Genomic DNA, 27,596 nt, shown 5'->3' with positions numbered 1-27,596 from the left:
TTTTGCGAAGTCTCCACAGAACCCTGAGGGTTCCAACAAACTCAGTTTGAGAACAACTTGCCAGACTTTTTGTTTTAGCTCCAATACTATTTATGTCAGCTGTTGTTTGTTCACTTGGCTAATATTGGTTGGCATCACTTGCTTGGCTAATGTTAACATTAGGTAATGTTCAGAAGGGTTCTTTTCTCAAAATAATGATCATGAAACCATATATATATATTTAGCCAGTCGTTCCACATGGCCCCAAACATGTGCAGAATGTTGCTTCTTTACACCATCCAATGTTGAGCTAACTCTTGCATGGTGGCAGCGAAAGAAAATAGACACAGAGAGGCCAGGCATGGTGGTTCATGCCTGTAATCCCAGCATTTTGGGAAGCTGAGGTGGGGGGATTGCTTGAGCCCAGGAGTTTGAGGCTACAGTGAGCTATGATTGTGCCACTGCACTTCAGCCTAGGCAACAGAGCAAGATCTTATCTTTTTTTTTTTTTTTTTTTTGAGACAGTCTCCTTCTGTCACCTAGGCTGGAGTGCAGTGGCACAATCTTGGCTCACTACAACCTCCACCTCTCAGGTTCAAGTGATTCTCCTGCCTCAGCCTCCAGAGTATCTGGGATTACAAGCGCTCGCCACTACACCCAGCTAATTTTTGTATTTTTAGCAGCGACAGGGTTTCGCCACGTTGGCCAGGCTGGTCTCGAATTCCTGACCTCAGGTGATCTGCCTGCCTCGGCCTCCCAAAGTGCTGGGATTACAGGAGTGAGCCACTGCGCCGGGCCTGACGTTGTCTCTTAAAAAAAAAAAAGGAACCTCACAGGTAATGCTAAGAGACCAGGGTACCTAACTCAAGACCTTCCTTCCCCACATCCTCATAGGTGGTGCTATGCTCAGAAGGCAGGATTATATTTCCTATTAACTCACTCTTAGCCCCCGTTTGAACCAAGGACACTGAATCCTAGCCTGTGTTAGAGCCCTCAGATCCCATATTCATCCTGTGTCTAATCTCACCCATCAGATACAGTCACCATCCCCACCCCACCCCCCACTGGACTATCATTGCTTCTCTGAACCCTGCTGGAAAGTGTTACCCCTTCCCTCAAAAGTCAGGGTCCTAAATTTTCCCTCAGGCTGCCTCTAATCCTCACCTCTATTCCCCTCAGCCTCTTGCCATAATGATCATTAGTAATAGCTACTGTTTATTGGTTACCTGCTCTGTGCCAGGCTCTGTTCTATGTATTTTACTGGTCCTGATTATTTTGATCCTCACAATAGTTCTAAAATACATACTATTATTATCTCCAATTTAAAGATGAGGAAATTGAGACACTGGGACTTAAACTTGCCTACGTTCATTTAGCAACAAGGTGGTAAAGCCAAGATATGGCCCTTGGCCCCGGCACCCATGCACAGAACCAGTGCGTCAGACTGCAGCTCACTCATGCTGCTGGTAGTGACTAGGAACTGCCATTTATTGAGCACCTGCAGCATCTTAGGCATTGCACTAGACACTTTATCATTTTATTGAAACTTCACAACTGCAAGAGGAAATGTCTTATTTCCATTTTCTAGAGGTAGAGACTGAGGCTCCAAAACATTGACTTCCCTTGATAAGTGGAACTGGGCAGGCTTCAAACCCAGGAGTGTTCAATGCATCTGTGGCCTTTCTCTGTCACTCTGCTTTTAAGGACAAGTACCTGCAGACATTCCCCACTCCACTACCTTTGAGAAAAATAAAGAAGGACCTACTGATACCACCCGTTCCATAGAGCTCTTGAGAAATGTCGCTCAGGCTGCCCATGGTGGGGACAGGGAGGGGGCTTGACAGGCCTGACTTTCTCCATTGACCTTCTCTGGGAGAGAGTCACGACCAGAGAAGGGATGATCACCCTTGGTTTCTGCTTTTCTTTCTTGGTTCTGGACGATCCTGTCATGTGACCTGCTTTGAGCCTAATAATCCTTAGGGGCAACATCGGACTTGGAAGGGAAGAAGGGAAACCAAGATAGAACCCCTGGACTCAGCCACATCCTAAAACCTTTTGGGACACTGCTGAGCTTAAGGTCTCAGGGTGGAGATGGGAAGGCAGATAGAGTGGGCCCAGGGTGCATGGGCTCAATCGCATACCACACCTTTGAGGAGTGCCTAAAATTAAGTGTAGTCACTGTGCTAGGGTGTACAACATCCTGTGAGGTACCATTCCCATCTTACAGATGAAGACATTGAGTCTTAGAGAAGTAACAGAACTTGTCCCAAGACATCTGGGAAATAAGACTCAATTCAAACCCAAGTCTGTTTGATTTCAAAGCCAGTGGTATGATACACCACATAGGTACTCTTATTTTTTTTTTTAAATAGAGACAGGGTCAGCCAGGCGCAGTGGCTCACGCCTGTAATCCCAGCACTTTGGGAGGCCGAGGCAGGCAGATCATGAGGTTAGGAGTTCAAGACCAGCCTGGCCAATATGGTGAAACCCCGTCTCTACTAAAAATACAAAAATTAGCTGGGCGTGGTGGCACACACCAGTAGTCTCAGCTACTTGGGAGGCTGAGGCAGAAGAATCACTTGAACCCAGGAGGCGGAGGTTGCAGTGAGCCAAGCTCACGCCACTGCACTCCAGCCTGGGCAACAGAATGAAATATAAATCTCAAAATAAATAAATAAATAAACAAATAGAGACAGGGTCTTGCTGTCAACCAGGCTGGAGTGCAGTGGTGCCATCATGGCTCACTGCAGCCTCAAACTCCTGGGCTCAAGTGATCCTCCTCAGCCTCCCAAGTAGCTGGGACTACAGGTACGTGCCACCACACCTGCCTAATGTTTTTATTTCTAATTTTTTGGTAGGGATGGGGTCTTGCTGTGTTGTCCAATCTGGCCTCAAATACCTTGCTGTGTTGTCCAAGCTGGCCTCAAATACCTAGCCACAAGTAACTCTCCTGCTTTGGCCTCTCATAGGCACTGGGATTACAGGCATGAGCCGCCACATCCAACCAACATGTGTGTTCTTTATGATACACCACAGTGCTCCTGTGTGTTAGAGACTGTGGGAGCGGACACAAACAAGAGAAACAGTCTGGCCTCTGCACATATATCTCTGAACAGCAAGGCATACTTTCCGAGGAGAGGGCTGGGGCAGTGGAGTTTCTCTTGGGGCCACAGCTCTAGCTCCTCTCTTAGGTGGCTCTGGCCAGGAGGCCCTCCTCTACCTAATGCTGTCCCATTTGGAAAGTTCCCAGCAGTTCTGGGAGCCCCAGCGGCTGCTTTGCCTCAGAGACAAGCCCTGGTAAACATAGGGGCCGCTGCGAATTTACTGGCAGGAGAGACTGAGAAGGAAGTTGACAGCCAAGAGGCAGAGAAGTGGGCAAAGCTGGTGCGTGTGTGCATGTGTGTGTGTGTGCATGTGTGGGTGTGGGTGGGTGTGTAGGGTGGTGCAGGACCAAAGCACCCAGATGCCCCACTGGTCCTGCCCGTACCAAAGTGCCGTTGCCACTTTGTTGGCCAGTGAAGACTCAAGGAAGGCAAAGGTGGCTTTGAGCCAGACAGGAAGATAAATCTCTCCCCTCACTCAAGTTATATAGTGCAACAGCAGGTCAAAGGGCAACCACATTTGCAATATTTGCCGCTTTACATTCATCTCATTTTTGTCTTTTTAAAGTCCAGGGCATGGTTAAGAGTGATGGGGGGTTGGGGAGTACATTTTTAAACATTTAATTTTTTGTAGAGACGAGATGTCGCTATGTTGCCCAGGCTGGTCTCAAACTCCTGGCCTCAAAGATCCTCCGCCTCGGCCACTTTGTCTGAGCCACTGTGCCCGGCCTGAGGACACATGTTTGACATAAATAGTATTTACTAGCATTCAACAGGAAGGGTCCTCTCCTTTTTTTTTTTTTGGTTCTTTAGTTCTCGTTGCCGCTTGGTTATTTGTGTTCCTGGGCTGGTTATGGAGATGGTTCCGACTTCACATGAAAAGGCTGTAAAAGTTGTGGGTAGGACTCTGGATGAAAGTCAGCCTAGGCGCCCCCGGACTCATTAGGGGGTGGAGGCGGCGGCGGACCGTGTGGGGCGGGGTGCGCAGTGTGAGCCGGGGAGCGCCGGCCGGAATCTCACAGTGCGGTGACAAAAAACCGTGAGGGTGGCGCAGAACGGGCAAGAGACTACAGCGCCTACCTGGCAGGGGGGCGAGCTCACACGCCGACTCCTGTAGTCCTGGCCAGGGCTGCACTGAGCTGGGCGCGCCCAGGCGAGCTCCACCTCCGGAGGCGGGGCCGGCCGCGCGGCCATTGGTCGGCGCCCTGGAGCCACCTGCCCCTACCTTGGGGGCGGGGTTACCTGGGCCCCGCCCCGCGGCTCGGGTTCCGGGGCCGCGTCCCTGTCCTCCGCCCCCGCCCCCGCCCCGCCCCGGCGCGAGGCCCCGCCCCCGAGTCCCGGGGCCTAGGCGCCTCGTGATGTCACCGCAGCTTGATACAAAGAGCCCTTCGGCCCACGCGGGTCTCCCGGCAACGGGCGGGGGCGGGGCCGCGCCTTCCACTGGTGCCCAGAAGTGCGAGCGGCAGCGGCGCGGCCGCGATTGTTCCTGCGCTTCGGGGCTGCCCGCCGCGTCCCCGCGCGCCGCCGACCCGCGCCCGCTGGCTTCCGCGCCTCTGCCGGGGAGCGGCCCGCGGATGCGCACCCCGCCAGCTCTCGGGAGCCAGGTAAGCGGCGGCCCCGGGGCTGGCGCTCGCAGGGCTCCGGCGACGCGCACCTGGCTCGGCCCGGCCCGCGGCCCCGGGAAGTTGGCGGAGAGCGGACTTGGCCTGGGAGGTCGGGTTACCTGAGCCATCTCGTTCGGCCGCGAGTAGAAGCCGCTGCCAGGTGCGCGGGTGGCGGCTCCTTCCCCAGCGCAGTTCCAGGAAGTGCTTTTAGTGGACTAGGAAGGGGGCTCGTCTGCTGGGGCGCCTCCCTGGGGACCCGACGGCGCGCCCCACCTCCGGCCGCAGCGCCCCTGCCCTCCTGCTCTTGCGGGATCGGCGTGGTACCCAGCGCTGTACCCTTGGGCCGGGTCCCCGAGGGGGCTGAGCGCCGCCAAGTTTTTCTGTAGCTCTTGGCGGCTGCACAGAGCCTGTTTCCTGGCTTCCCCGGTCCCTCTGGGATGGTGGAGGTGGGGAGTCCTCGGGGTCAGCCCAGGTCGTGGTGTGGGGCCGGGGCCCTGCCTCTCCCCAGCCGAGAAGCTGCAGTGGTGGGAGGTGTGTTGTGGCCCTTGAGGCGGCCGGTCTGGCCCGGTGGTGGGAGCTGTTGGCACAGCCGCTTCTCTGTGCGGGCGACAAGTGTCTCCAAGGTCCTGGCGGCGCAGTCTCTGGAGAGCGTGTCTGTGCTGTGGGGAACTGGGTTCCGACACAGCCCCGCACCCTGCTCCTCGCCCGTGCAAACTCTCCAGTTCCTCCTCTTTCCCTTTTCCCTCACCCTGCTCTCCCACAGAGGGCTGGAAATGACACCTCACTCGCCCCGAGGGCCATGCCAGTTTTCCTTGACTGACCGATTTTCTCAAAGCAATGTGAGAGGTCTGGGTCCTGTCTCTGCACTTAGCCTCCACCAGGTCTTGGAGTGGCGCACCCTGGGCTGGTTCCTGGTGATCCACCAAACTTCTGCCCTGCCCTGCCAGAGCAGGAGGCAGGTGGCATTGGCTTGGGCTTCTGGGACGCTGAAAAGCAATGGGGCAGGCACATTCCTTAGAACATCCCCAGGTCCTGGCCCAGCTGAAAGGTGGTTACAGTGGTTGCTGGGATGGGAAAAAGGAGACTCAAAGGGGTCGGAGGCAGTACTAATTGTGTGCCACTAGACCTCTGCAATGGGAGCGCTCTCACTCCCCCCCATATCCTCCCCCCACCAACTAGCCTTGCGTTGGTGGAGTGCCTGAGTCGCTGCCTTTGACTGGGGTCTCCCCCAGGTGCTGGCACCCTGGCACTGGCCCAAACCTTACCCTGCTTTCTGGCTTTCGGGGACTGTTGATTATGTTCCCAGGGAACATTACACACGGGACACTTCCCTGCCTTCAAGGTGTTTGCAAGCTCAGGCAGTCTGAATACTGGGTCTGCTCTGGGCCTGCCCAGCTCTTCTAAGTTGATTGCAAGTTGCCTGCAGTTGTCTTTGAGGTCCCTGTCACTTCACAGGGGAGAGTGTCGCCTGGCGGGGCGAGGGAAGCCGCTTGGGTTCTTCACTGCAGAAGGCAGCACCCCTTGGGCAAATGCGTAGTGGAGAACAGCTTCGGAATTTGAAGGGGGGGCCTGGACTTAGGCGAAGGGGGTGGAGTAAATGACTAAGGCCAGTAGAAGAGATAAGACTGGGCCGGAGGCGAGGGGCGGGACTAGCCGGGCCAGGTGAGCCAGCTGGAAGGCGTGACCTTTGCCCTAAGGGAGGTCTGTAGGAGAGACTGCCTGGAGCCTGCCCTCGGAAGGGACTTTTAGGCAAGTGGGGGAGGAAAAGCGGAAGAAATTAGAGGGCCCATTGGGTTCTAAGCCACCTCCTTCGGGGTTCCAGGGGCAGCCTGCACTCGGAAGGCTCTGGGCTGCAGCTTGAGATACTCCACCGGCCCCCACTCTCCCTCCCGACCATCTGTGCCACTTCTAAAGCATGCTAGTGCCTTCCTAGCCCCTTCCCCTCCTGGTAGGCAGGCTGCTTCAGACCCAAGGTTTTCTCTTTGGCCGTTCACCTGGGGCCCTCGCAACTCCCTCCTTCATCTGCACCCGTAGGTATCTGGCAGTCCCCGATCTGGGCAGCCTGTTATGCTGAGGTTTTTCACAACTGATTCTGTTCTGAGGAGACTTCGCAATTTCACTTTATATGTTTTAGGTATGGGTAAGGAGGGGGTGAAGGGGGTAGGAGAGGCTCCCAATGAAATAGCAGGTGAGCAGTTCCCAGAAGGCAGGCATCTCCGAATGGGAAAGGGCATGCTGTTTCCTGGCACAGGGCTCATTGTGTTTGAAAAGGAAGCATCTTTTTTTTTTTTAATTGAGTTGAGACAGGGTCTTGCTTTATGGCCCAAGCTGGAGTCAAGTGGTGTGAGCAGGGCTCACTGCAGCCTCCCACCCTCCCAGGCTCAAGCAATCTTCCCACCTCAGTCTCAGCTGGGACTACAGGTGTGTGCCACCCTGCATCTGGCTAATTTTTGTTTTTGTTTTTGTAGAGATGGGGTTTTGCCATGTTGTCCAGGCTGGTCTTAAACTCCTGGGCTCAAGGGTTCTGCCTGCCTCACCTTCCCAAAGCGCTGGGACTACAGGCATGAGCCACCACACCCAGCTGAAGCATCTTTATCTGTTCGTGCCTGCTGTCTGGTGTTAGCAGTGGGGCACAGTGCCCTGACCTTGCCAGGCATACAGAACCCCTGGGGCTGGACTCTGTCTTCCTCTGGGTCAGCTCTGCTGGCTCTTGACTCAGGAACTGGGCACCTATGGCTTCAAACACTGGCCTCGAAGATCAATGCCCAGTTACTTCATCTCAGGTCTCATGGCTGGATTATTGGGTGGTCCCATCCATACCAATTAGGCACCACAAGACAGGCATGCCGATTTGGCAGTCCCACCTGGTGCCTTACTGGATGTCGTACGATCTTTGCCCCTGAATGGTACCACAGTCTCCCTCACCAGGAGGCGTTTCAGGACACAGAGGCTTCCCCATTTCTGTTCGCTCAGCCCCCAGCACATTTACCAGTACAGGGCAAGTGGTACTGAGTTCATTCACCAGATTCTTCGTTGCCTACTTTGTGCCAGATTCTGTGCTGGGCACTGGAGATACAGCAGTGAACAAAACAGACGAGAACCCCTGCCTTCAAGGAGCTCGCAGGATGGTAGTGAGGCAGGTAGAGCAGTAAAACACGGAGTATGGGAGTTGGCAGGAGGAAGAGCAGGGAAGGGGAGGGAGTGCTGGGTTTCAGAGTCAGACAGGGAAGTCCTCACTGAGAAGGTGACATCCCAACGAAAGAGGTTCAGGCAGAGAAAAGAGGAACTGCAAGGGCCCTGAGGTGGGACGGTGGTTGGCATGCTATGTCTGTCCACAGAACTACAAGACAGGATGTGATTGGAGAGCAAGCCAGGGCTGGGGGTACAGGGGACAAACTCAGAGAGATGGGGGACCACCCAATGCTGTGACAACCCAGAATCCCAGGAGGAGGAGGAGAGGGGACTGACAGTACAAGTGAGACTAGAAATCCACAGGCACGAGCTGCCTTCCATTGCTCTGCCCTTCTCAGAGCCTCCGCGTCGAGGGGATTTGGGCATTGAGGCATTTCTGGAGGACAGGCTTCTGTGGCCACTGCTGCCACGGACTTCCCTGCCCTCAGCTTGAGTTGGGTCAGACGAGCCTGTCCATGTGAACGTGGAAACACTTCCTGCCAGACTATGCTGTTGCCACCACACGAATCAAACCAGCAAAGGGCGCACCGGCGATGTGCATACAGCTGTGTCTCTGACAGCTGCCTGGGTCTGCCTGCTGTTCCCACGGGTCAGCTCCTATCGGGTAGGGACAGGTCCTGCTCTCAAGGCTCATAAAGCAGCCAGCAGCCTGCCCGTGTTTTCCACACTCTGGCCTGTGCCACCCAGGCTGTCTCCTCATCTCTTGTCTGATCCTCAAGGGCTCCCTGGCCTCCCTCTTCACACCCTCTGCCTGTGAGCAGGCAGCAGCACAGTTCTATGGGGTCCTAAGGACCCCAGGGAGTCACTCCCACATTTGAGCAGCAACTTTGGGTTTAGTCTGTCCAGGTTAGGGCCCCAGATCATATATGTGTGTGTGCACACACGTGTGTTTGCGTGTCATGCGGCATTCGGATGGGGCATCCTGTTCATCCACCCCCCTGCTATGGGGTGGCTGAAGGTTGGGGTGCCCTCTGAGTTTTTGGTGGGTGGGGCTTCAGCAGGGTGTCTTGGCTACCTCTCCTGGCCAGCACATGTTCTCCTGGGAGGATTTGTAGCTTTGGGCCTGACCACGGTTCCAAGCACCATGATCTGGAGCCCACACTGGGTGGCAGGCTGCAGAGAAGGTGCCCCCAGAAGCCTGGACTGCACCCTTATCTGTTTTCATTTGGAGCTATTTTCTCATTATCTCATGCCAAGTGTCTGACTACACATGGCAGTCCTTCCCCAAGTGTTTGCGGCTTCATCATAATACTGTTAATTGAATGGAATTTGTCATTGGCCAGCTTCTGTGGACCCCATTCAAGGCTGAGTGGATGCTGGGGGCGCCCAGCTGGCCTTGCTCAGAGGGGTCCCGAGCGTCTTGGTGCTTCAGGAGCTGAGCCCCCCTCAGGCGCATTGATGACCAAGAGCTCAGATTCTCAGAACCCCCCTGAGCACCCAGACAACCTTGGCGGTTACTTCTTCACTTTTTCCCATGACCTGGAAAGGAGATGAGACGGGGAGGAGAACATAGGCAACCAGAAAGACGTGCAGCCTACAAGGGTCGTATGAAGGTCAGAGGGGTGGCTGTGGTGGCCCAGAGCTGTGGGGTCTGAGTGACCTCCAGCCCAGAACCGCCCGGCAGGCCAGTGCTAGTCATGCCAGCATTTCCAAACCCACTTCTTGACTGACCTTAAGAAATGGGAAGTTTTCCAACTGTTGGTCACATTTTTAATTGCTCTAACCTGCTTCATCTTCCCAGACAAGTGGGTTCTTTCCCAACAATGTAAACATTAATTCAGATGAAAACAAAGCTCTGTAGAAGTTATTAATATCTGTGGCTCTGTTCATGGGAGCCTTTCTCTTTTGAGGTACCAGAAAGAGGAAGGCCTAAACAGAACTGGAGTGTGGGAGAGTGGGCGGGCTCTCTCTCTTTAGTCATCTGTGGTCACCCCCCACCCCCCTGCGCTGTGCAAGCCTGATACCATGGAAAGGGAACCCACATTTCAAATAGCTGCTGCTGCTCCGGTGAACTTGGGGTAAGGGAGCTGAGGGGTGTCTGCCCTCTGCACCAGACTCAAGTCTCCCTCCTAGAATAGGAGCGAGAATAGCAGCAAGTCCCTGCCCCCTGCTCCCTCGTTTTCCTGGAAGAAATGCCTACCTAAGACACAGACACCTTCATCCCACACTTTGTCACCCAATGCCTGTTTCCTTAAGGAGAAAAAATGGGCGCCAGAAAACTTCTAGGTCTAGATCCTGGCTCTGTTGCTCGCTAGTTGTGGAACTTTGGACAGGCGACCTCACCCTTCTGATTTCACTTTCCCTGGCCTCACTCTTCACTCCCTCTGCCTGTGGGCAGGCAGCAGCATGGTTCTGTGGGGTCCTAAGGACCCCAGGGAGTCACTCCCACATTTGGGCAGCAGCTTTGGGTTTAGTCTGTCCAGTTTAGGGCCCCAGATCGTATATGTGTGTGTGCACACACGTGTGTGTTTGCGTGTCAGGCAGCATTCAGATGGGGCATCCTGTTCATCCACCCCCCTGCTATGGGGTGGCTGAGGGTTGGGGTGCCCAACATGTAGAATGGGGTTGATAATAGCACCTGCCTCGCAGGGTGATGGTGAAAATAAAATGAGCCGTGGTGATTTAAGATGCCCAGTCTAGGTTCTGGCCTTTACTTAGTTGACACTCGTGGACGGTTAGATGGTTAGAGAGGCAGGCCAGTTTAGTACCAAAATGCCTTCAGAGTCAGGCTGTCTCTGGGTTCAGATCCTGGCTCTGCCCCTTGCTATTGGTGGAATCTTAGACAAATTATTTAATTTCTCTGTGCCTCAGCTTCCCCACCTGTAAAACGAGGATGAGGCTAATACCTCCCTCACAGGGTTCGTGGTAAGGCTCAAATATGTAAATGTATGAAAAGCACTTAAAACTGTGCTTTGGGGTGAGCTGTTATTCTTAGTTCCTGCAGGCTTCAGCTGGTTTGATTGTTGTGACTAATAACCTTCGCACCTAACAGAATGTCTTGCCGGGGAGTGTCATGGCCCAAACAGGAAGGTGGCAGCGGAAAAACTCCATTACTCAAGGGCCTTTGCAAGAGAAGCAAAACTCTACTTCCTCAGCTTCTGTGGGTTTTTAAATCTTTTTTTTCAATTTTAATTTTAATTTTTTTAAAAAAAAGTAGAAATGAGGTGTTACTATGTTACCCAGGCTGATCTCGAATTCCTGCCCTCAGGTGATCCTCCCACCGCGGCCCCCCAAAGTGCTGGGATTACAGGCATGAGCCACTGCGCCCAGACAGCTTCTGTGTTTTTAACAAACCTGCTCGGGCTCTGCAGATACAGATTCTGGGTCTGGGGTGAAGTGACTAGCATTTGTGTGGCAGTCTGTGAATGAGATGTCAAGCAGCTTCCGAGGTAACAGACTTCTCCCCAGGTTCAGTGAGGGAGGCTGTACCTAGCCTGTCCTTCCAGAGGCTGCTCACACTGCCAGGCTGTGGCTGGCCTGCCAAGGGGAGGATGGCCCTCCACACCTCGGCCCACCTGCCCTTCACCTCCAGCCAGGGCCTGCCTGTCCATCCACCTGTGCCTAGCTGGAAAAGCTGGCTTGGAGCAGTGCTGCCCATCTGCCACTACCAGCCCCCAGCATCTGCCTTATTAAAATGCTGAGGCTCTGGCTGGCCACAAGCCCCAGGAGATTTGGAGAAAAGCCAGACAAAAAGGTGCAGGCTGTGCTGCCGCCCAGCCACACTGGGTGACTGCCCTTGGTAGTTAACCACAGAGTCATCCAGCTTGGCTGCCCAGAGGTCTGTAGCTCCACTCAGGCGAAGCTGGCTAGCCTGGCCTAGCCTGGCTGGTTAGGTGGGCAGGACAGCCTCCACTTGACTGATTTTTTTTTTTTTTTTTTTTTTTTTGAGACAGGGTTTCGCATTTCTGCCCAGGCTAGAGTGCAGTGATACAATCTTGGCTCACTGTAGCCTCGACCTCCTGGGCTCAAGTGATCCTCCCACCTCAGCTGCCTGAGTAGCTGGGTGCACCACCACTCCCGGCTATTTATTCATTTGGTAGAGATGAGGTCTCACTATGTCGCCCATGCTGGTCTCAAACTTCTAGGCGCAAGCAATCCTTCCACCTTGGCCTCCCAAAGTGCTGGAATTACAGGCATGAGCCACCGTGCCTGACTCGTCTGACTGATGTTAGGCAACCTTGAATTGATGGCCTCCTGGTGAAATGAGGGTTCTTGTTGACAAGGCAGGTCTGGCCAACACATTTTTGTATGATTATCTGCACGATTGCATCAGTTATTAGCAAAGAAGGATTTTATAGCAGCAGGTGTGTGCTCATGTGCTTGTGTGGAGTTGTTGACTGCCCTTCACTGCACACACACAGTCTGCGGAACTGTGACTGAATCCCTGTTCCCTACTCACACTTACATGGTATTTTCTGGGATTCTAAGGCACATTCTTTTTTTCCTTTCCTTTTTTTCCATTTAACATCTTAAATTGGAATGTGTCGCACATTTGCGGATTATTATAATTTGACAGCGCCTTTTTCTTGGCATACTTGAAATAACGGTGCATTGTAAAATCAGAGGTGTCTCAGATTTAATGAAATAGAAACTAGGTAACCTCTGGGGAACTTATATAATTTGTCCAGTTCCTCCAAGGAAGCAGGTGGAGCCACCTTGTAGTGGTGGCAGATTATATGAGGGGACCCTGATGTGGTTCAAGGGGACAAGCTTGGATTGGGCTTAGATTCCAGCTTTATGGCTCGCCAGCTGTGTGGCCTTGGCAAAGTAGAGCGACCTCTCTGAGCCTCGGGATTTTCCTCCCACCACATATGAATCGTGGCTCCACAGTTGTCATGGCTGTGTGCAAGGCAACATTCCCTGTTTCTCTTGCTGGGTATCATCTAAGGTCTGCCCCATTCCATCTGGGTTAAGAGGGAAAATGAGGGCCGGGAGTGGGTCACTGGCCTTCCCAAGGGAGCAGAGGGAAACTGGTGTTCCAAGGGCTTCTTGACTCAGTTTATAATCCTTGGACATTACTCTTCTTCCCTCGTCCTTCTCCCCCTTTGCCTGAGTTTTCATTTTCACATGTGTTTCCTTTTAGCAATTTTCTTTCAAATCTCTCCTCTCCCTTTCTGTAAAGTCTTCCCACATGTAGCCTCTTTGAAGCTCCCTGGGGTGGGAAAGGGGAGGAGGGCTCTGCCTGATGGCCTGGATGGCACAGACCTCAGAAGCCCAGTGTGCCGTGGTCCCTGCAAGCTTCAGCTCAAGTCCAAGTTCTGGTACCATCAGCGTTGCTAACTGCCATTCCTGTGGCTGCAGGGTCAGCCTGAGTCCACTCCAGTGCACAGTGTTGTCCATGGGGTGCTGGATGTCGCATCGCTGAGAGCATTTGGTATTCTCTGTACCCTCCTTGCTGCGTTAAAATTAGACCTGGTTCAAATCCCAGCCCTGCGACCTTTCACGAATTACTTAACCTCCTTGAACCTGTGTATTCTCATCTAAACGGTGGCTGATGCACAGAAATACCTGGCACACAATAGGTGCTTAGCAGATGCGTGCTTTCCTTGTTCTCAAATGTTTAAGACCCCTTTGTGGACAGGCACGATGGTTCATGCCTGTAATCCCAGCACTTTGGGAGGCCAACGCGGGCGGATCACCTGAGGTCAAGAGTTCGAGACCAGCCTGACCAACATGGTGAAACCCCATCTCTACTGAAAATACAAAAATCAGCCCGGCGTGGTGACAGGCGCCTGTAATCCCAGCTACCTAGGAGGCTGAGGCAGGAGAATCGCTGGAACCCGGAAGGCGGAGCCTGCAGTGAGCCGAGATCATGCCACTGCACTCCAGCCTGGGCGACAGAGCGATACTCCATTTCAAAAACAAAACAAAAAAAAAACTACTTTGTGCTTCTTTAGGTGTTAAGGATCTCGGGGAGTGCCAGCCAGTGGCACTGCTCCTGAGACAGACGGAGGAGTTCTGGGCAGGGGGCAGTGGCAAAGGCACAGGGGCCTGTGTGAGCAGGATGTGTCAGGGGCCCCGTCCTTCAGGATGGCTGGGCTGCAGTGAGGTGAGGCAGGACGGAGAGAGAGGAGGAAGAGTGGTGGGGTGGGCACCCAGTCGGCACCTACAGGGGTGCACATGACAAGGCTGCACAGGGTCTGGCTGGAGCAGTACAGAGGGTTAGGTGTGGGCTGTTCATGGAAGTCGGGGCTGAGTTGGGGAGGCACCAGGAGACAGCCACATGGGGATGTCTGGGTGACAGTGGCCCCCAAGCAGGGGCTGAGCGTGCGCTGCTGGCTAGAGGGAGGCTTTAAGAGCAGGTGATGGTTTTAAACCTTGTTTTCCTTGGAGATCTTCTCTCTGCCCCCTCCCTCTTGAGATTCCAATGAAAGCCAGTAGCCCGACCTCCTCAGTTTTGTGTGTAGTGTCAGAGATTCGAAGCCCCCTCTTTGATGAGGTGGTGCTTATGCCCCCTGTGCATAAGAAGCAGCATGTGCTGAGGCATTGGGGTGGGTAAAGGTGCCCAGGAGCCTGGGGTACTAGGGAAGGGGAGAGGCAGAGCATGTCCTGAGGCTGAGACCTGCTGGAAGGGGCTTTGCGAGCTGCTCTCAGGAGCTGGGCCTGGTTCTGTGGGCAGTGGGGAGCTCACAAGCTCTTAGAGGGGGTTCCCAATGGACTCCCTGGGAGGGAGGGTCTCCACCCCATGAGCCCCTAATGCCCTCTCACCTGTCCCCACTGCGAGAAAGCCTGCCCTGGCCGGAGGCCCTAAGCTGAGCTCTGGCCAGCTATGCTTGAGTGACACCCCCCAACCCCCCATGCAAGACAGCAGCTTCTAGAACACGAAGCTTGGGTAGCTGGGTCTAGCAAAGGCCACAGGACAAAGAGAGACACCTGAACTGAGCTTGCTGGGAAGACCATGGGGGCTCTGTGCTGATGGGAGGTACCAGAAGATGGGGCAGGGAGGAGGAGAGGGTTATAAAAACCAAGGGCTCTGGCAGGAGGCCCTGCAGGGTTGGGAGGAGGAGAGTCACCCTGCTGACCCTGACCTGCCTGCTCCAGAAGGGCGGGTCACGTGGAGCCTTGGCCATTGGCTGTGGGTAAACATTGGTGCTCTGCTGGCTGTTCAAGGCCTGAGGGTTCTGTGGCGGAGGAGGAGCTGGGTGGGAACCCACCCTGGCTTTGGACCGTGGGTCAGCTCCATCCAGGCATGCTCTCCTTGAGTTGGATAGTGGCCTCTCTCTGGAAAGTTCCATGTCACCTCTTTGGAGGGTGCTCCCCTGAAAATGTAGCCTGACCTACCCGGTGGACTCTACGAGAAGAAAGAGCTGGCCTGAGCCACTGTTTTCCCTCCCAAACCTTCACTTTGAGTGAAGTGTTTTTATCATCACTCCTCTTATCATGATGGTAAAGTATGGAGCCCCCAAAGCAAGCCCCACAGACTCTTGGTTGTGTGAGTAATTAAGCCCTCTCTTCAAAAAGCCACATCTTGAAAAGCTATAATTTGTAGCAAAAAATAGCTGCCAGTTCCAAGAACCAGGAGAGCCCTTTATACGCACCCCATTCAACTGCAGCACGTTACTTCGCTTTTGAGTTGAGTTGCTGGGACCTCTGGTCCATGCTTTCCTTGGGGGAACCAGAGATGCAGTGGCTGCATGGGAACTGGAGCTTCCGGTAGGCATTTGGGAAATCTTTTCTGAGAATTTAGATGGGACGATTGAAATTAGGGAACTCCTGATTTGGGTTTGCATGGCCCCAACTTTTTGTGTGACTCCAAAGGGGAGTAAAGAGAAAAACTGCAGGATACTTCAGGGGAAAGTGGATGAGACTCTCTGGACACCATTCCCCCACTTTTTCGTTTCCTTCTTCCTTTCTTTCTTCTTTTTTTTTTAGATAGAGTTTCACTCTGTCACCAGGCTGGAGTACAGTGGCACAGTCTCAGCTCACTGCAACCTCCTACTCCCTGGTTCAAGCGATTCTCCTGCCTCCGCCTCCCAAGTAGCTGGGATTACAGGCACGTGCCACCGTGTCCAGCTAATTTTTGTATTTTTTAGTAGAGATAGGGTTTCACCATGTTGACCAGGATGGTCTCAATCTCCTGACCTCGTGATCCGCCCATCTCGGCCTCCCAAAGTGCTGGGATTACAGGCATGAGCCACCGCACCTGGCCACATTTCCCCATCTATAAGGAGGAAAATGATAATTACTTGCAGGGAGTTTACCACCTCTGTAAAGCACAGAGCAGACTGGCCACATGGTAGGCGCCCTAGTATGTCAACTTTGTTCTCTTTCTCTGAGTTGTGGCTCCACCAGCTATTTGTAGACAGGAGATCTTTGTGGCTTCAGGTAGGTGATGGGGGACTGAAAGCTAAGAGGAAAAGCCTCCCCTGACCTGCAGCTTCTCTTTGAGCTGGCATGCCTGGAATTCTTGGGGCTGGCTGCTGGGTTTGTTTTCCAGATGTGGAAGCAATTTAAGTTCTGTTTTCTTAATCCCCAACAGTTTGCCTCCGAAGTCCACATTCTCATTTGAAAATCAAGGCCGTTGGCTCTGTTTGCAGGGCAGAGGGTAGGCTAGATAGCCTCTTCAAACCCTTTTTGTTTAGGAAATGGGCTTACTGGGGCACTCAGATCTGGGACCCAGGGCATTCTTGGGACAGTCACACCCCATCCAGGACTTGGTTAAAAGGTGAGTTCACTTTCTCTGTGGGTTTTCCTTGGAGATGATTCACTGAGCTAAATTCAGCTGCACCTTGGTTACAAACCAGCTCTAGACCGCTGTGGAGTGGCGGGGGTGGGGCTTGGGTTTGGGCCATGTCACAGGCCAGCTGGCGTCCCTCTGAGCAGGGTGCCCACGTGTCCCGGGGGCAGTAGCGGCCCTCCTTCCCACACGGACCACAACAGAGGGAGGAAAATGCTCCAGATGTCAAGTAGCCAGAAATACTGTCTGGCACGGAGAAACTGGTAATATCTTGTTCAGTTACTGAGCGCTGCTGGTCACAGAGGCAGCCTGACCCAGGATAAAAGGCTCCTTGTGTGAGGGCCTGTGGCTCCAGGGCTAACTGCTGATTTATTCTCTTGTAAAGCAATCGCTGTGCAGGTAAAATACCTTTTACATTTGTCTTATAACTATACTAAATACAGTTTTGGGCAAACAAAAATTGCCTTTGCAATTCTAACGTCTCTGAACTGTGCATATGCTTCTCTGAAATTGAAATAGAATACTTATACTACTGAGAGAATGCACAAGAAAATGGAAGTGGCTGGGCATGGTGGCTCACGCCTATAATCCCAGCACTTTGGGAGGCTGAGGCGGGCAGATCACGAGGTCAAGAGATCGAGACCATCCTGGCCAACATGGTGAAACCCCGTCTCTACTAAAAATACAAAAATTAGCTGGGTGTGATGGCATGTGCCTGTAGTCCCAGCTACTCAGGAGGCTGAGGCAGGAGAGTCGCTTGAACTCGGGAGGCAGAGGTTGCAATGAGCCGAGATCGTGCCACTGCACTCCAGCCTGGTGACAGAGTGAGACTCCATATCAAAAAAAAAAAAAAAAGAAAATGGAAATAACTTACTTAGATTGGCATATAGTGTTTATAGAATGCCATCCTGATAATCATAGATTCACCAAGCTTTGATTTCAACAAAATATCATCTCTTAAGAAGTAGCAGTATTTCAAACTAATCATGAAAGAGAATAAGAGAATACAACTTTTTTTTTTTTTTTAGGACAGACCAAAAATAAATCCCTGAGTCTCTTGAGTAGGTTCTGGAAATCCAGTTACAGATGCTCCTTGATGGGGTTACGTCCTGATAAACCCATTGTATATTGGAAGTATCATAAGTTAAAAAAAAAAAAGAAAAAAATGCGTTTAATACATCTCACCTACCAAACACCATAGCTTAGCCTAGGCTACCTTAAATGTGCCCAAACACTTACTTTAGCCTACAGTTGGGCAAAATCATCTAACATAGAGCTTGTTTTACAATAAAGTGTTTTATGTCCCACGCAATTTATTTTTTGTTGTTGTTGTTTTGTTTGATTTGGTTTGGTTTGGTTTTTCTTTGAGATGGAGTCTGGCTCTGTCGCCCAGGATGGAGTGCAGTGGCGCGATCTCGGCTCACTGCAAGCTCCGCCCTCCGGGTTCACGCCATTCTCCTGCCTCAGCCTCCCAAGTAGCTGGGACTACAGGCACCCGCCACCACACCCAGCTAATTTTTTGTATTTTTAGTAGAGATGGGGTTTCACCATGGTCTCGATCTCCTGACCTCGTGATCCGCCCGCCTCGGCCTCCCAAAGTGCTGGGTGTAATCCACCGCACCCAGCCCATCCCACGCAATTTATTAAGTACTATGCTGAAAGTGAAAGACAATGCTCTTATGGGTACTTGAAGTATGACTTCTACTGACTGTGGATCACTTTGCACCATCATACAGTTGAAAAATCAAAGTGAGCCCGGGCATAGTGGCTCACGGTGGCCTGTAATCCCAGCACGTTGGGAGGCCAAGGTGGCTGCATCACTTGAGGCCAGGAGTTTGAGACTAGCCTGGACAACATGCCAAAACCCCATCTGTACTGAAAATACAAAAATTAGCCAGGCGTGGTGGTGGGCACCTGTAATCCCAGCTATTTGGGAGGCTGAGGCAGGAGAATCACTTGAACCCAGGAGGGGGGTGTTGCAGTGAGCTGAGATGGTGCCATCGCACTCTGGCCTGGTTGACAGAGCGATACCTTGTCTCAAAAAAAAAAAAAAAATTGTAAGTCAAACCATTGTAAGTTGAGGACCATCTGTAGTTCTCTTTAAAGGTTGAATTGGCTGGGCGGGGTGGCTCACACCTGTAATCCTAGCACTTTGGGAAGCTGAGGCAGGTAGATCACTTGAGGTCAGGAGTTCAAGACCAGCCTGGCCAATATGGTGAAACCCCATCTCTACTAAAAATACAAAAATTAGCCGGGCGTGCTGGTGGGCACCTGTAATCCCAGCTACTTGGGAGGCTGAGGCAGGAGAATTGCTTGAACCCAGGAGACAGAGGTTGCAGTGAGCTGAGATTGTGCCACTGTACTCCAGCCTGGGTGACAGAGCAAGACTGTATCTCAAAAAATAAAAAAATAAAGGTTGAATTGAATTGACCTTTAAAAAGTTCTCTTTTGTTATCAGGGTGAGAAGGTGGGCGAAAAATCCAGACTGAGCTTGGGTTGGGGTTTCCATGAAGCCTTCCTAGGGGAGGAGAAGGGATATTGGTATATTGGTCTATTGGTCTGCTACGGCTGTCATAGCAAAGGACCACAGACTGCGTGGCGTAAACAACCAAAGTGTGTTTTATCACAATTCTAGAGGCTGAAGTCTAGCATCAAGGTGTCAGCAGGCTTGGTTTCTTCTGAGGCCTCTCTCCTTGGCTTGCAGACAGCCATCTTCTCCCTGTGTCATCACATGGTCTTTCCTTTGCGTGTGTCCTAATCTCCTCTTATAAGGACACCAGTCACATTGCGTTAGGGCCCACCCATTAGGACTTCAATTTAAATGAATTACCTCATTATTATTATTATTATTATTATTTTGTTGTTTGTTTTAAGACAGAGTCTTGCTCTGTTGCCCAGGCTGGAGTGCAGTGGCACTATCTCGGCTCACTGCAACCTCCACCTCCCAGGTTCAAGTGATTCTCCTGCCTCAGCCTCCCGAGTAGCTGGAACTACAGGCATGTGCCACCACGCCCGGCTAATTTTTGTATTTTTAGTAGAGACTGGATTTCAACATGTTGGCCAGGCTAGTCTCGAACTCCTGACCTCAAGTGATCCACCCACCTCGACCTCCCAAAGTGCTGGGATTGTAGGTGTGAGCCTGCAGTTCAGCCCGGCCTAAATTACCTCTTTAAAGACTATCTACAAATACAGTCACATTGTGAAGTACTAGGGATTAGGACTTCAATATATGAATTTTAGAGGGAACAGGATTCAGCCCATAGCAGAAAAGGGTCTTGGGAACCTCCTTCAAGGGAAGGGGGAAGAGGAAGAGGAGGGTGGGCAAAGCCTGGCAGAGTAGAGGGGAGGCAGTTCTGCTTTCAGGCAAAGGCCCATGGGTGAGGGACCCCCTGGGGATGGCTCTTGACCACCTGCTCTATTTGGAAACATTTCTAGGACTGTTATGACTGTGAATGGTCTTTTAGAGGCCGGATCATTCTTATGACCTCAGCCATCCATTGCTGCTTGATCTGATCATTTGAAACCAAGACTGCTCGTCGTTCTGTTCTCATTTCATCCTCGAAGCTCATGTTGGTCTGTTCAGGCTCCAGTTTCTGTGGACTCTACCCTCTAGGATAGTATTCTTTCAGGATGGCTTCACTTTTTCATATTCTTTTAAGTAGAGCCGGACCTGTCAGGAAAAAGCGAATAAACCAATCAAAAAATCAGCAAAAGATCCGAATAGACACTTCTGTTATATGTAATTTATATAAATGGCAAACAGGCATATGGAAGGTGCTCAACATCATTGATCATCAGAGAAATGCAAATGAAAACTATAATGAGATATCATCCCATCCTAGTTAAAATACTTTTTATCCAAAAGACAGGCAATAACACTTTTCCTTCACTAGTTCAGCAAATTTGGGGCAGGCTATTTTTTCATGTTTCCATATAATGTTTACTACTACTTCTTTTTTTTTTTTTTGAGACATTGTCTCGCTCTGTCACCCAGGCTGGAGTGCAGTGGCGCGACCTCGGCTCACTGCAAGCTCCGCCTCCTGGGTTCACGCCATTCCCCTGCCACAGCCTCCCGAGTAGCTGGAACTACAGGCACCCACCACCACGCCCGGCTAATTTTTTTGTATTTTTAGTAGAGATGGGGTTTCACTGTGTTAGCCAGGATGGTCTTGAACTCCTGACCTCATGATAAGCGCTCGCCTCGGTCTCCCAAAGTGCTGGGATTACAGGCGTGAGCCACCGTGCCTGTCCTGTAACTTTCAAATGAACCAAGTTTCTTTTCAAATGAGCCATTTGAAAAGAAATTAGACTAAATATTATCAAAACTAAGGACATTTTCCTTCACAACTATATGCCATTAACACACCTGACAAAATTAAGCATAATTCCCTAATATCACCCAATATCTACTCCAGATTCCATCTTCCTTGTTTATCCTCAAAATCTTTTACAGCTGGTGGTGGTTTGTTTGTTTGATCTGGGATCTAATCAAGGATAATATTCGGTTTCTGTGTCTCTCAGTTAATCTAGAACAGTGGTTTGCAAAGTGTGGTCCTGGGACAAGTGGCATCCGCATCACCCGAGAACTTGTTAGAAATGCGTTTTCTTCCAGCCTGCCTCAACCTTTAGAAATGCATCTTCCCTGTGGTGATGTGTAACTTCTATCCCATTTTTCTGTTTGGTAGAAGTTAGATCCTAAGGCTTGATTTGAATTGAGTTAAATACTTAGTTAAGCCCACACTATAGGTGATGCTGTGTACCTCTTAGGCATCGCGTTGGGAGGCCAGCGCCTGGTTCTTTCCAATTAGTGATGCTAAATTTGATCTCTGCATTAAAGGGACAGTAGTCTATGTTCTCCCTGGTAGAGGTATGTGGGGTGCTTTGGTGTTTTGCAGCAATCTGTAGGGTGATTCTTTGGTATTGTGCAAGTATCTAGTTTTTCATTAGCCTTTAATCTACTGGTGTTATTCTGCAGTTGTTGAGTGTAGTGTTCTGTATGTATCAGTCTGGAGTTTGTGTTGTTCTGGTCTTCTGTGTCCTCTCTAATTCTCTTGTTTGCTTATTCCATCAATAATAATAATAATATATAATAATTATATAATAATATATAATAATTATTACAGGTGCAATCATAGCTCACTGTATCCTCGAACTCGTGGCCTCAAGCAATCCTTTGGCCTCAGCCTCCCGAGTAGCTGAGATTACAGGCATGCACCACCTGGCTATTCTTTTTTACTTTCTTTTTTTTTTTTGTAGAGATGGAGTCTCATTATGTTTCCCAGGCTGGCCTGGAGCTCCTGGCCACCTGCCTTGGCCTCCCAAAGTGCTGGCATTACAGGTGTGAGCCACGTTCAGCATGTTCCATCAGTTTCTGAGAGAGGTGAATTAACAGCTCCCACTTCCCATTCTGTTAAGTTTTGCTTTATGTTTTGAGACTGTTAGATGCATAGATATAAAAGTGTTACATCTTGTTAAATTTCAATTGTGTTTCTTGTAAGTGGTATGTAGTTGTTTTTAATTTACTCTGACAATATTGATCTTTTAATAGGATTGTTTACTCAATTTTCTTTAAAAGTATTACTGATGTGGTAGAGTTTTAATCCTACATAATCTTTAAGTTTTTAATTGACATACAATTGTACATATTTAGAGAGTACAGTCTGATGTTTTGATACACATGTGTATTGTGGAATGATCAAATCAGGGTCATTAGCATAACCATCACTTCAAACACTTGTCATTTCTTTGTGGTGAGAACATTCAAAATGCTATCTTCTAGCTATTTTTAAATACACATTGTTGTTAATTGTAGTAACCTTACTGTGCAATAGAACACCAGGACTTAGTCCTCCCATCTGACTATAGCTTCGTGCCTGTTGACCAACCTTTCCCCGTCCTCCCTTCTCCTACCCTCTCCAGCCTCTGGTAACCACCATTCTACTTTCTACTTCTATGGGATAACTTCTTTAGATTCTACATAGGAGTGAGATCATGCTGTTTGTCCTTCTCTACTTGGCTTATTTCACTTAACACAATGTTCTCTAGGTTCATCCATGTCACAAATGACAGGATTTTATTCTTTTTTATGGCTGAATACTATTCCACTGTGTATATATACACCCCATTTTAAAAATGCATTCATCTGTTGATGGATACTTAGTTGACTCCATATTTTGGCTATTGTGAATTGTGCTGCAATAAATGTGGGAATGCAGATCTCTCTTTGACATACTGATTTCTTTTCTTTTGTTTGTATACCTAGTAGAGGAATTGTTGGATCATATGATAGTTTTAAATTCTTTGAGGAACCTCCATACCATTGTCCATAATGATTGTTCTATTAATAATTACAGTCCCAACCGGGCACAGTGGCTCACAGCTGTAATCCCAGCACTGTGGGAGGCCGAGGTGGGCGGATCATGAGGTCAGGAGTTTGAGACCAGTCTGGCCAATATGGTGAAACCCTTTCTCTACTAAAGATACAAAAAATTAGCCAGGCGTGGTGGCATGTGCCTGTAATCCCAGCTACTCGGGAGGCTGAGGCAGGAGAATCACTTGATTCCGGGAGGTGGAGGTTGCAGTGAGCCAAGATCGTGCTATTGCACTCCAGCCTGGGCAACAGGGTGAGACTCCATCTCAAAAAAAGAAAAAAAAAATTACAGTCCCATTAACAGTGTATAAGAGTTCCCTTTTCTCCACATCCTTGCCAGCATTTGTTATTTTCTGTCTCTTTGATGATAGCCATTCTTATTAGGGTGAGGTGGTATCTCATTGTGGTTTTGATTTATGTTTCCCTGATGATTAGTGATGTTGAACATTTTTTCATATACCTCTTGGCCATTTGTGTGTTGTCTTTGGAGAAACACCTATTCAGATCTTTTGCCCATTTTTAAATTGAATTATTTGTTTTTTTGCTATTGAGTTGTTTGAGTTCCTTATGTATTCTGGCTATCAGTCATCTGTCCTTTTGGATGATTCAAGCATTTTTTTATTCCTTCATTTCTCTCATCTATTATTATTATTACTATTATTTTAAGATATAGGGTCTCACCATGTTGCCCAGGTAGGCCTTGAACTCCTAGGTTCAAGCAGTCCTCCTGCCTCAGCCTCCCAAATAGTTGGGGATACAGCCATGCACTGCCATGCCTGGCTTCGATTTTTAGTAATATGTTTTGTTTTATTTTATTTTATTTTATTTTAACTAATTTATTTTTAGACAGGGTCTCACTCCCGTTGCCCAGGCTGGAGTGCAGTGGCACCATCACAGCCTCGACTTCCTGGGCTCAGGTGATTCTCTATCCTCAGCCTCTCAAGTAGTTGGGACAACAGGCATGCGCCACCACACCTGGCTAACTTTTTGTATTTTTTGTAGAGATAGGGTTTCACCATGTTTCCTATGCTAGTTTCAAACTCCTGGGCTCAAGTGATCCAGCCACTTCAGCCTCCCAAAGTGCTGGGATAACAGGTGTGAGCCACTGTGCCCGGCCCGTTTTTAACTCCCAACCTTTGACATACTCACTTGTTATTGGAACGGAAGTGGCACAGTGGGGAGAGAGGAGTGAGGGCGTCTCCCCACAGTGGATGGCCCAGCTGTTCGGGATGTTTCCAGTGGGATCACACCATGGTCCAGGGTCTGGTCTGCATCCTAATGGGCTTGAAAACCAGATCTTACTGGCTTTTCCCACACCCCACAACTTGAGTCCACTCATGTTCACTGATTGTCCCTAAATGGATCTGCAGAGCCAGTGGATCCCCTTGTGGTGAGAAATGCACTCACATGAGCTTGGGCAGCCCTTCTCTCCTGTCTGTCAGCAGGCTCCTGGGAGTGGGTGCTACGTGAACTTGGACATAGGGGCCAAGGGCTGGACAGGTGTGGAATGTTGAGCCAGGCCCCACCGCCTTTGGGGCAGGCTGGATGTGCTGGCCAGCCAGACCTGACACCTCTGGCCAGTGCCTGGGTGCACGCGGCCCAGGTCGGCCTCAGACCCTCCCTCTTGGTGCTTCCCAGGAGACCACTCGCTTAGCCCCTCCCTGAGGACAGGCTCTGTCTTTAGATCCCTTAGTACTTCAGTCCCTCTGCTCAGCCTCAGGAAATGTGTGCATCTCTCTTTTAGTTGAGCTCCCAGGAGGTTATCTGACATCTCTCATTTCTGAGTCTTTCTGGGAGCCTCAGCACACACCCCGCTTCCTCTCTGTGGGCTCCTCTGACGCTGCCTTATCAGCAGTGTGTGTGTTGGGGTGAGGTTGTGAGATCGGAGAGAGAGACAGCTCAAGAGTTGTGATGAAAACACTGAAAGAAAGGCAGTGTGGGCTTCAGCAGCCCTTCCTCGGTGATGTTTGTGCAGCAGCAGAACTTGTTGAGTGACTGCCTTTGCTTTATGTAAATGTCATGAGTTCTGGAGAAACACGAGCATGGCTTTCGCTTTCTTTTCTGTTCAGCACCAACCTGAGGTTCCACAGCCAGTGTGTGCCAGATCCAGAACTGAACCAAATCTGCCCAAGAGCCTCAGTCTCCCCATCTTCAAGCCCAGGAGTTTGAAACCAGCACAGGAAATGTGGTGAAACCCTGTCTCTACAAAAAATCTGTAAAATAGGGTGATTTATTACCTCCCTCTGGGGGTGATGCAAGAATGAAAGCCTGCTTGCTTCTCATGTGAAATGAATGAGCACCTGGGGAACCCCAGTTGTCCCGGTTGCCCCCGCTCCTGGGGTCTGCAGGCCCACCTTAGGATGGAAGTGGAGCGCAGCAACCAGGTGTCTACACAAGATCCACTCCTAGAAGCTGCAGGGCGGGAGCAGTGGGTCCTGCTGAGGGGTGGTCTTGAGCTCCTGGCCACACCCTTTCTGGGGTGAGTTTCAGGAGGTGGATCCGGGGCCCCCGGCTGGGAGAAGAGAGTCTGGAAGCTGCCCTGCCTTGGCTGCCATCCCCTGGGAGGGAGTTTAGCTGGAGGAATGGGGCACTGGGTCCCTCCCTGACACCCCGGGGCCTCTGAGCCACTCTGGGGATGGAACGTAGCAGTGCAGCATTTCTTCCTGATCAGAGCAGGAAGCTCTGGGCTGCAGAGCTTTGATCTCACAGTATGTGGTCAGTCCCCAGGGCTGGCTGAGGTGTGGGATAATCCCTCGTGACCTGGCGACCTGGTGCTCCCATGCTTACCCCTGGCTCTGTTGGGGTGAGCCGACGCCTCATGTCTGAGCTGAGGTTGCTTGTTGTTCAGAAGGCAAGGCCGAGGCACTGCCTCTGGGTGGATGCTTGAACCCCCTTTATCCCACCCTTGCCTTGGCTGGTGCCTGGGCAACTCTCTGTTGAACCAAAACCTCTTATCAGCAACTGATAAGTACCCAGCCTTGCATCTGCAGAGCAAGGCCTGACCCAGAGCCAGGGTTGGCAGCTGCAGCAGGAGTCCGTTACAGCCAAGATTGCGTACCAGTCTCTGCGGCCACCACCTTTTCATGATGAGAGCAGCCAAGCCACGGTGGGGTGTGGAAGACCCCAGCCCTAGCAATCACATCCCTTCCCTGTGGACCTGGGGACATTGGCACCTATGAGTTAGCTCAGTAAGCTGAATTTCCTGCTGCCCATAGGAAGGACCCCGTGAGACCTTGACCTGGCCCATCTCGTTCCAGAGCTGTTGGTTGGCTGGGAGTGGGGTGAGAGATTCTTCACAGGCCTAGCCCTGGCAACCGCTGGACTCCCCTACACTAGGCTTAGTGTGTGTCCACCCCCACCGCACACATGCACACCTTCCCAGCGGCAGCGCTGCACGTGTGCCTGCTGGTGCCTTGCTGCAAGGGAAGTGGGCATGTGCCCGCCCAAGCTATTTTTACCCTGCCTTGTCCCCACAGAGCTGTTCTTTGGCTCTGAGTTAGTGCCTGGGGAATGAGGCCGCTGCCAGGGCTGGGGGTGGATGAGCTGGAACCTCGGAGCTTCTTGGACTCCCTTCCCCAGGCAGCATCTCATCTTAACGCTTATTAAAGGGTGTGACTCGTGTGCAGGGCGACCTTCCATAAGAGTGGGCAGGAGAGGACCCTGGTGGGGAGAAAGAGGCACTGATGTTTGGAGGGCAGGCTCTGGAACCTGCAGGTCTGGCTTCCTGAAGCCAAAAAAACCCAGCCGAGCTGCAGCCCAGTGAGCCACGATGGGTAGAGGGAGAGGTCCCAGGGGCTGGATGGGAGCCAGGAGGCCAGGAGGTACCCTGGATTGTTTTCCTTCAACACAAGGACGACAATAGTAGTTCAGTTTTGGGGTGTGATGGTGTGTACCTGTAGTCCTAGCTGCTTGGGAGGCTGAGCTGGGAGGATCACTTGAGTCCTGGGAGTTTGAAGCTGCAGTGAGCTGTGATTGCGCCACTGCATTCCAAGGGTTTTTTTGTTTTTGTTGTTGTTTTTGTTTGTGTTTGTGTTTTGTTTTGTTTTGTTTTTTGAGCACTTTCTGTGTGTGCTAAGACCATAAAGTGCTTAGGATGTGTAGCAGCTCATTTAATCCTAATCACAGTTAACTCCATTTTATAGATGGGGAAACTAAGGCACTGAGCAGTTCAGTAACCCTGAAGCTGCAGAGCTCATGAATGGTGAATGGTGGAGCAGGGCTCTGGCCTGGCCGTCTACTCCAGAGCTTGTCCTTAACGCCGCCCCGCGCCTCCTTTTGCCGTGTGTTCCGTGCCCTCATGACACAAGGCATTGTCCTAGTTCCCTGTGGCAGCCTGCCAGGCAGGTGGTTCCCTCCCCATGTTTAGATCAGGCCCAGAAATTAAACAGCTGATCCAGCATCAGACAGTCAGGAAGTGACCACACCAGAGTCGGCACCCAGGTCTCAGGGTCCTGTGGCTGGGCTGTTCCCAGCTCATCATACTGCAGTACAGTATGGTTCAACCACCTGCCATGTGCTCTCTACAGTGCTAACCACTGGGGTTCTGACATGTAAATCCCCATAGCTACCCACTTAGGGTCCTTGCTCTCACAGGGAAGGTGGACATGTGGTCACTTGGGGTCCATGTACTCTGTGTGTCAGCTCAGGGAAACGCAGGGTGCTGGCGTGTGCCT

General features: G+C 51.1%; 1 protein-coding gene across 3 annotated transcripts in view; it reads left to right on the top strand.

The window, feature by feature from the left end:
- The window catches only part of RAB11FIP4 (RAB11 family interacting protein 4), a 146,588-nt gene that overhangs the window by 92,485 nt on the left and 26,507 nt on the right, over nt 1–27,596 (top strand). The window contains exon 1 of one of the 3 annotated variants that reach the window (XM_003811978.8): nt 4,394–4,684. The exons of the other annotated variants lie outside the window; for them this stretch is intronic. Within the exon in view, the coding sequence (XP_003812026.3) occupies nt 4,439–4,684 (246 nt within the window). The 5' untranslated portion in view covers nt 4,394–4,438. Of the gene's footprint in view, nt 1–4,393; nt 4,685–27,596 lie in introns of those variants that run through there. 3 annotated transcript variants of the gene reach the window in all.

The sequence above is a fragment of the Pan paniscus genome, chromosome 19 (assembly GCF_029289425.2).
Source record: "Pan paniscus chromosome 19, NHGRI_mPanPan1-v2.0_pri, whole genome shotgun sequence".
Classification (NCBI taxonomy): Eukaryota; Metazoa; Chordata; class Mammalia; order Primates; family Hominidae; genus Pan; species Pan paniscus.
The sequence above is the reverse complement of the archived record's forward strand: the minus strand, read 5'-3'. Positions and strand labels throughout refer to the sequence as shown.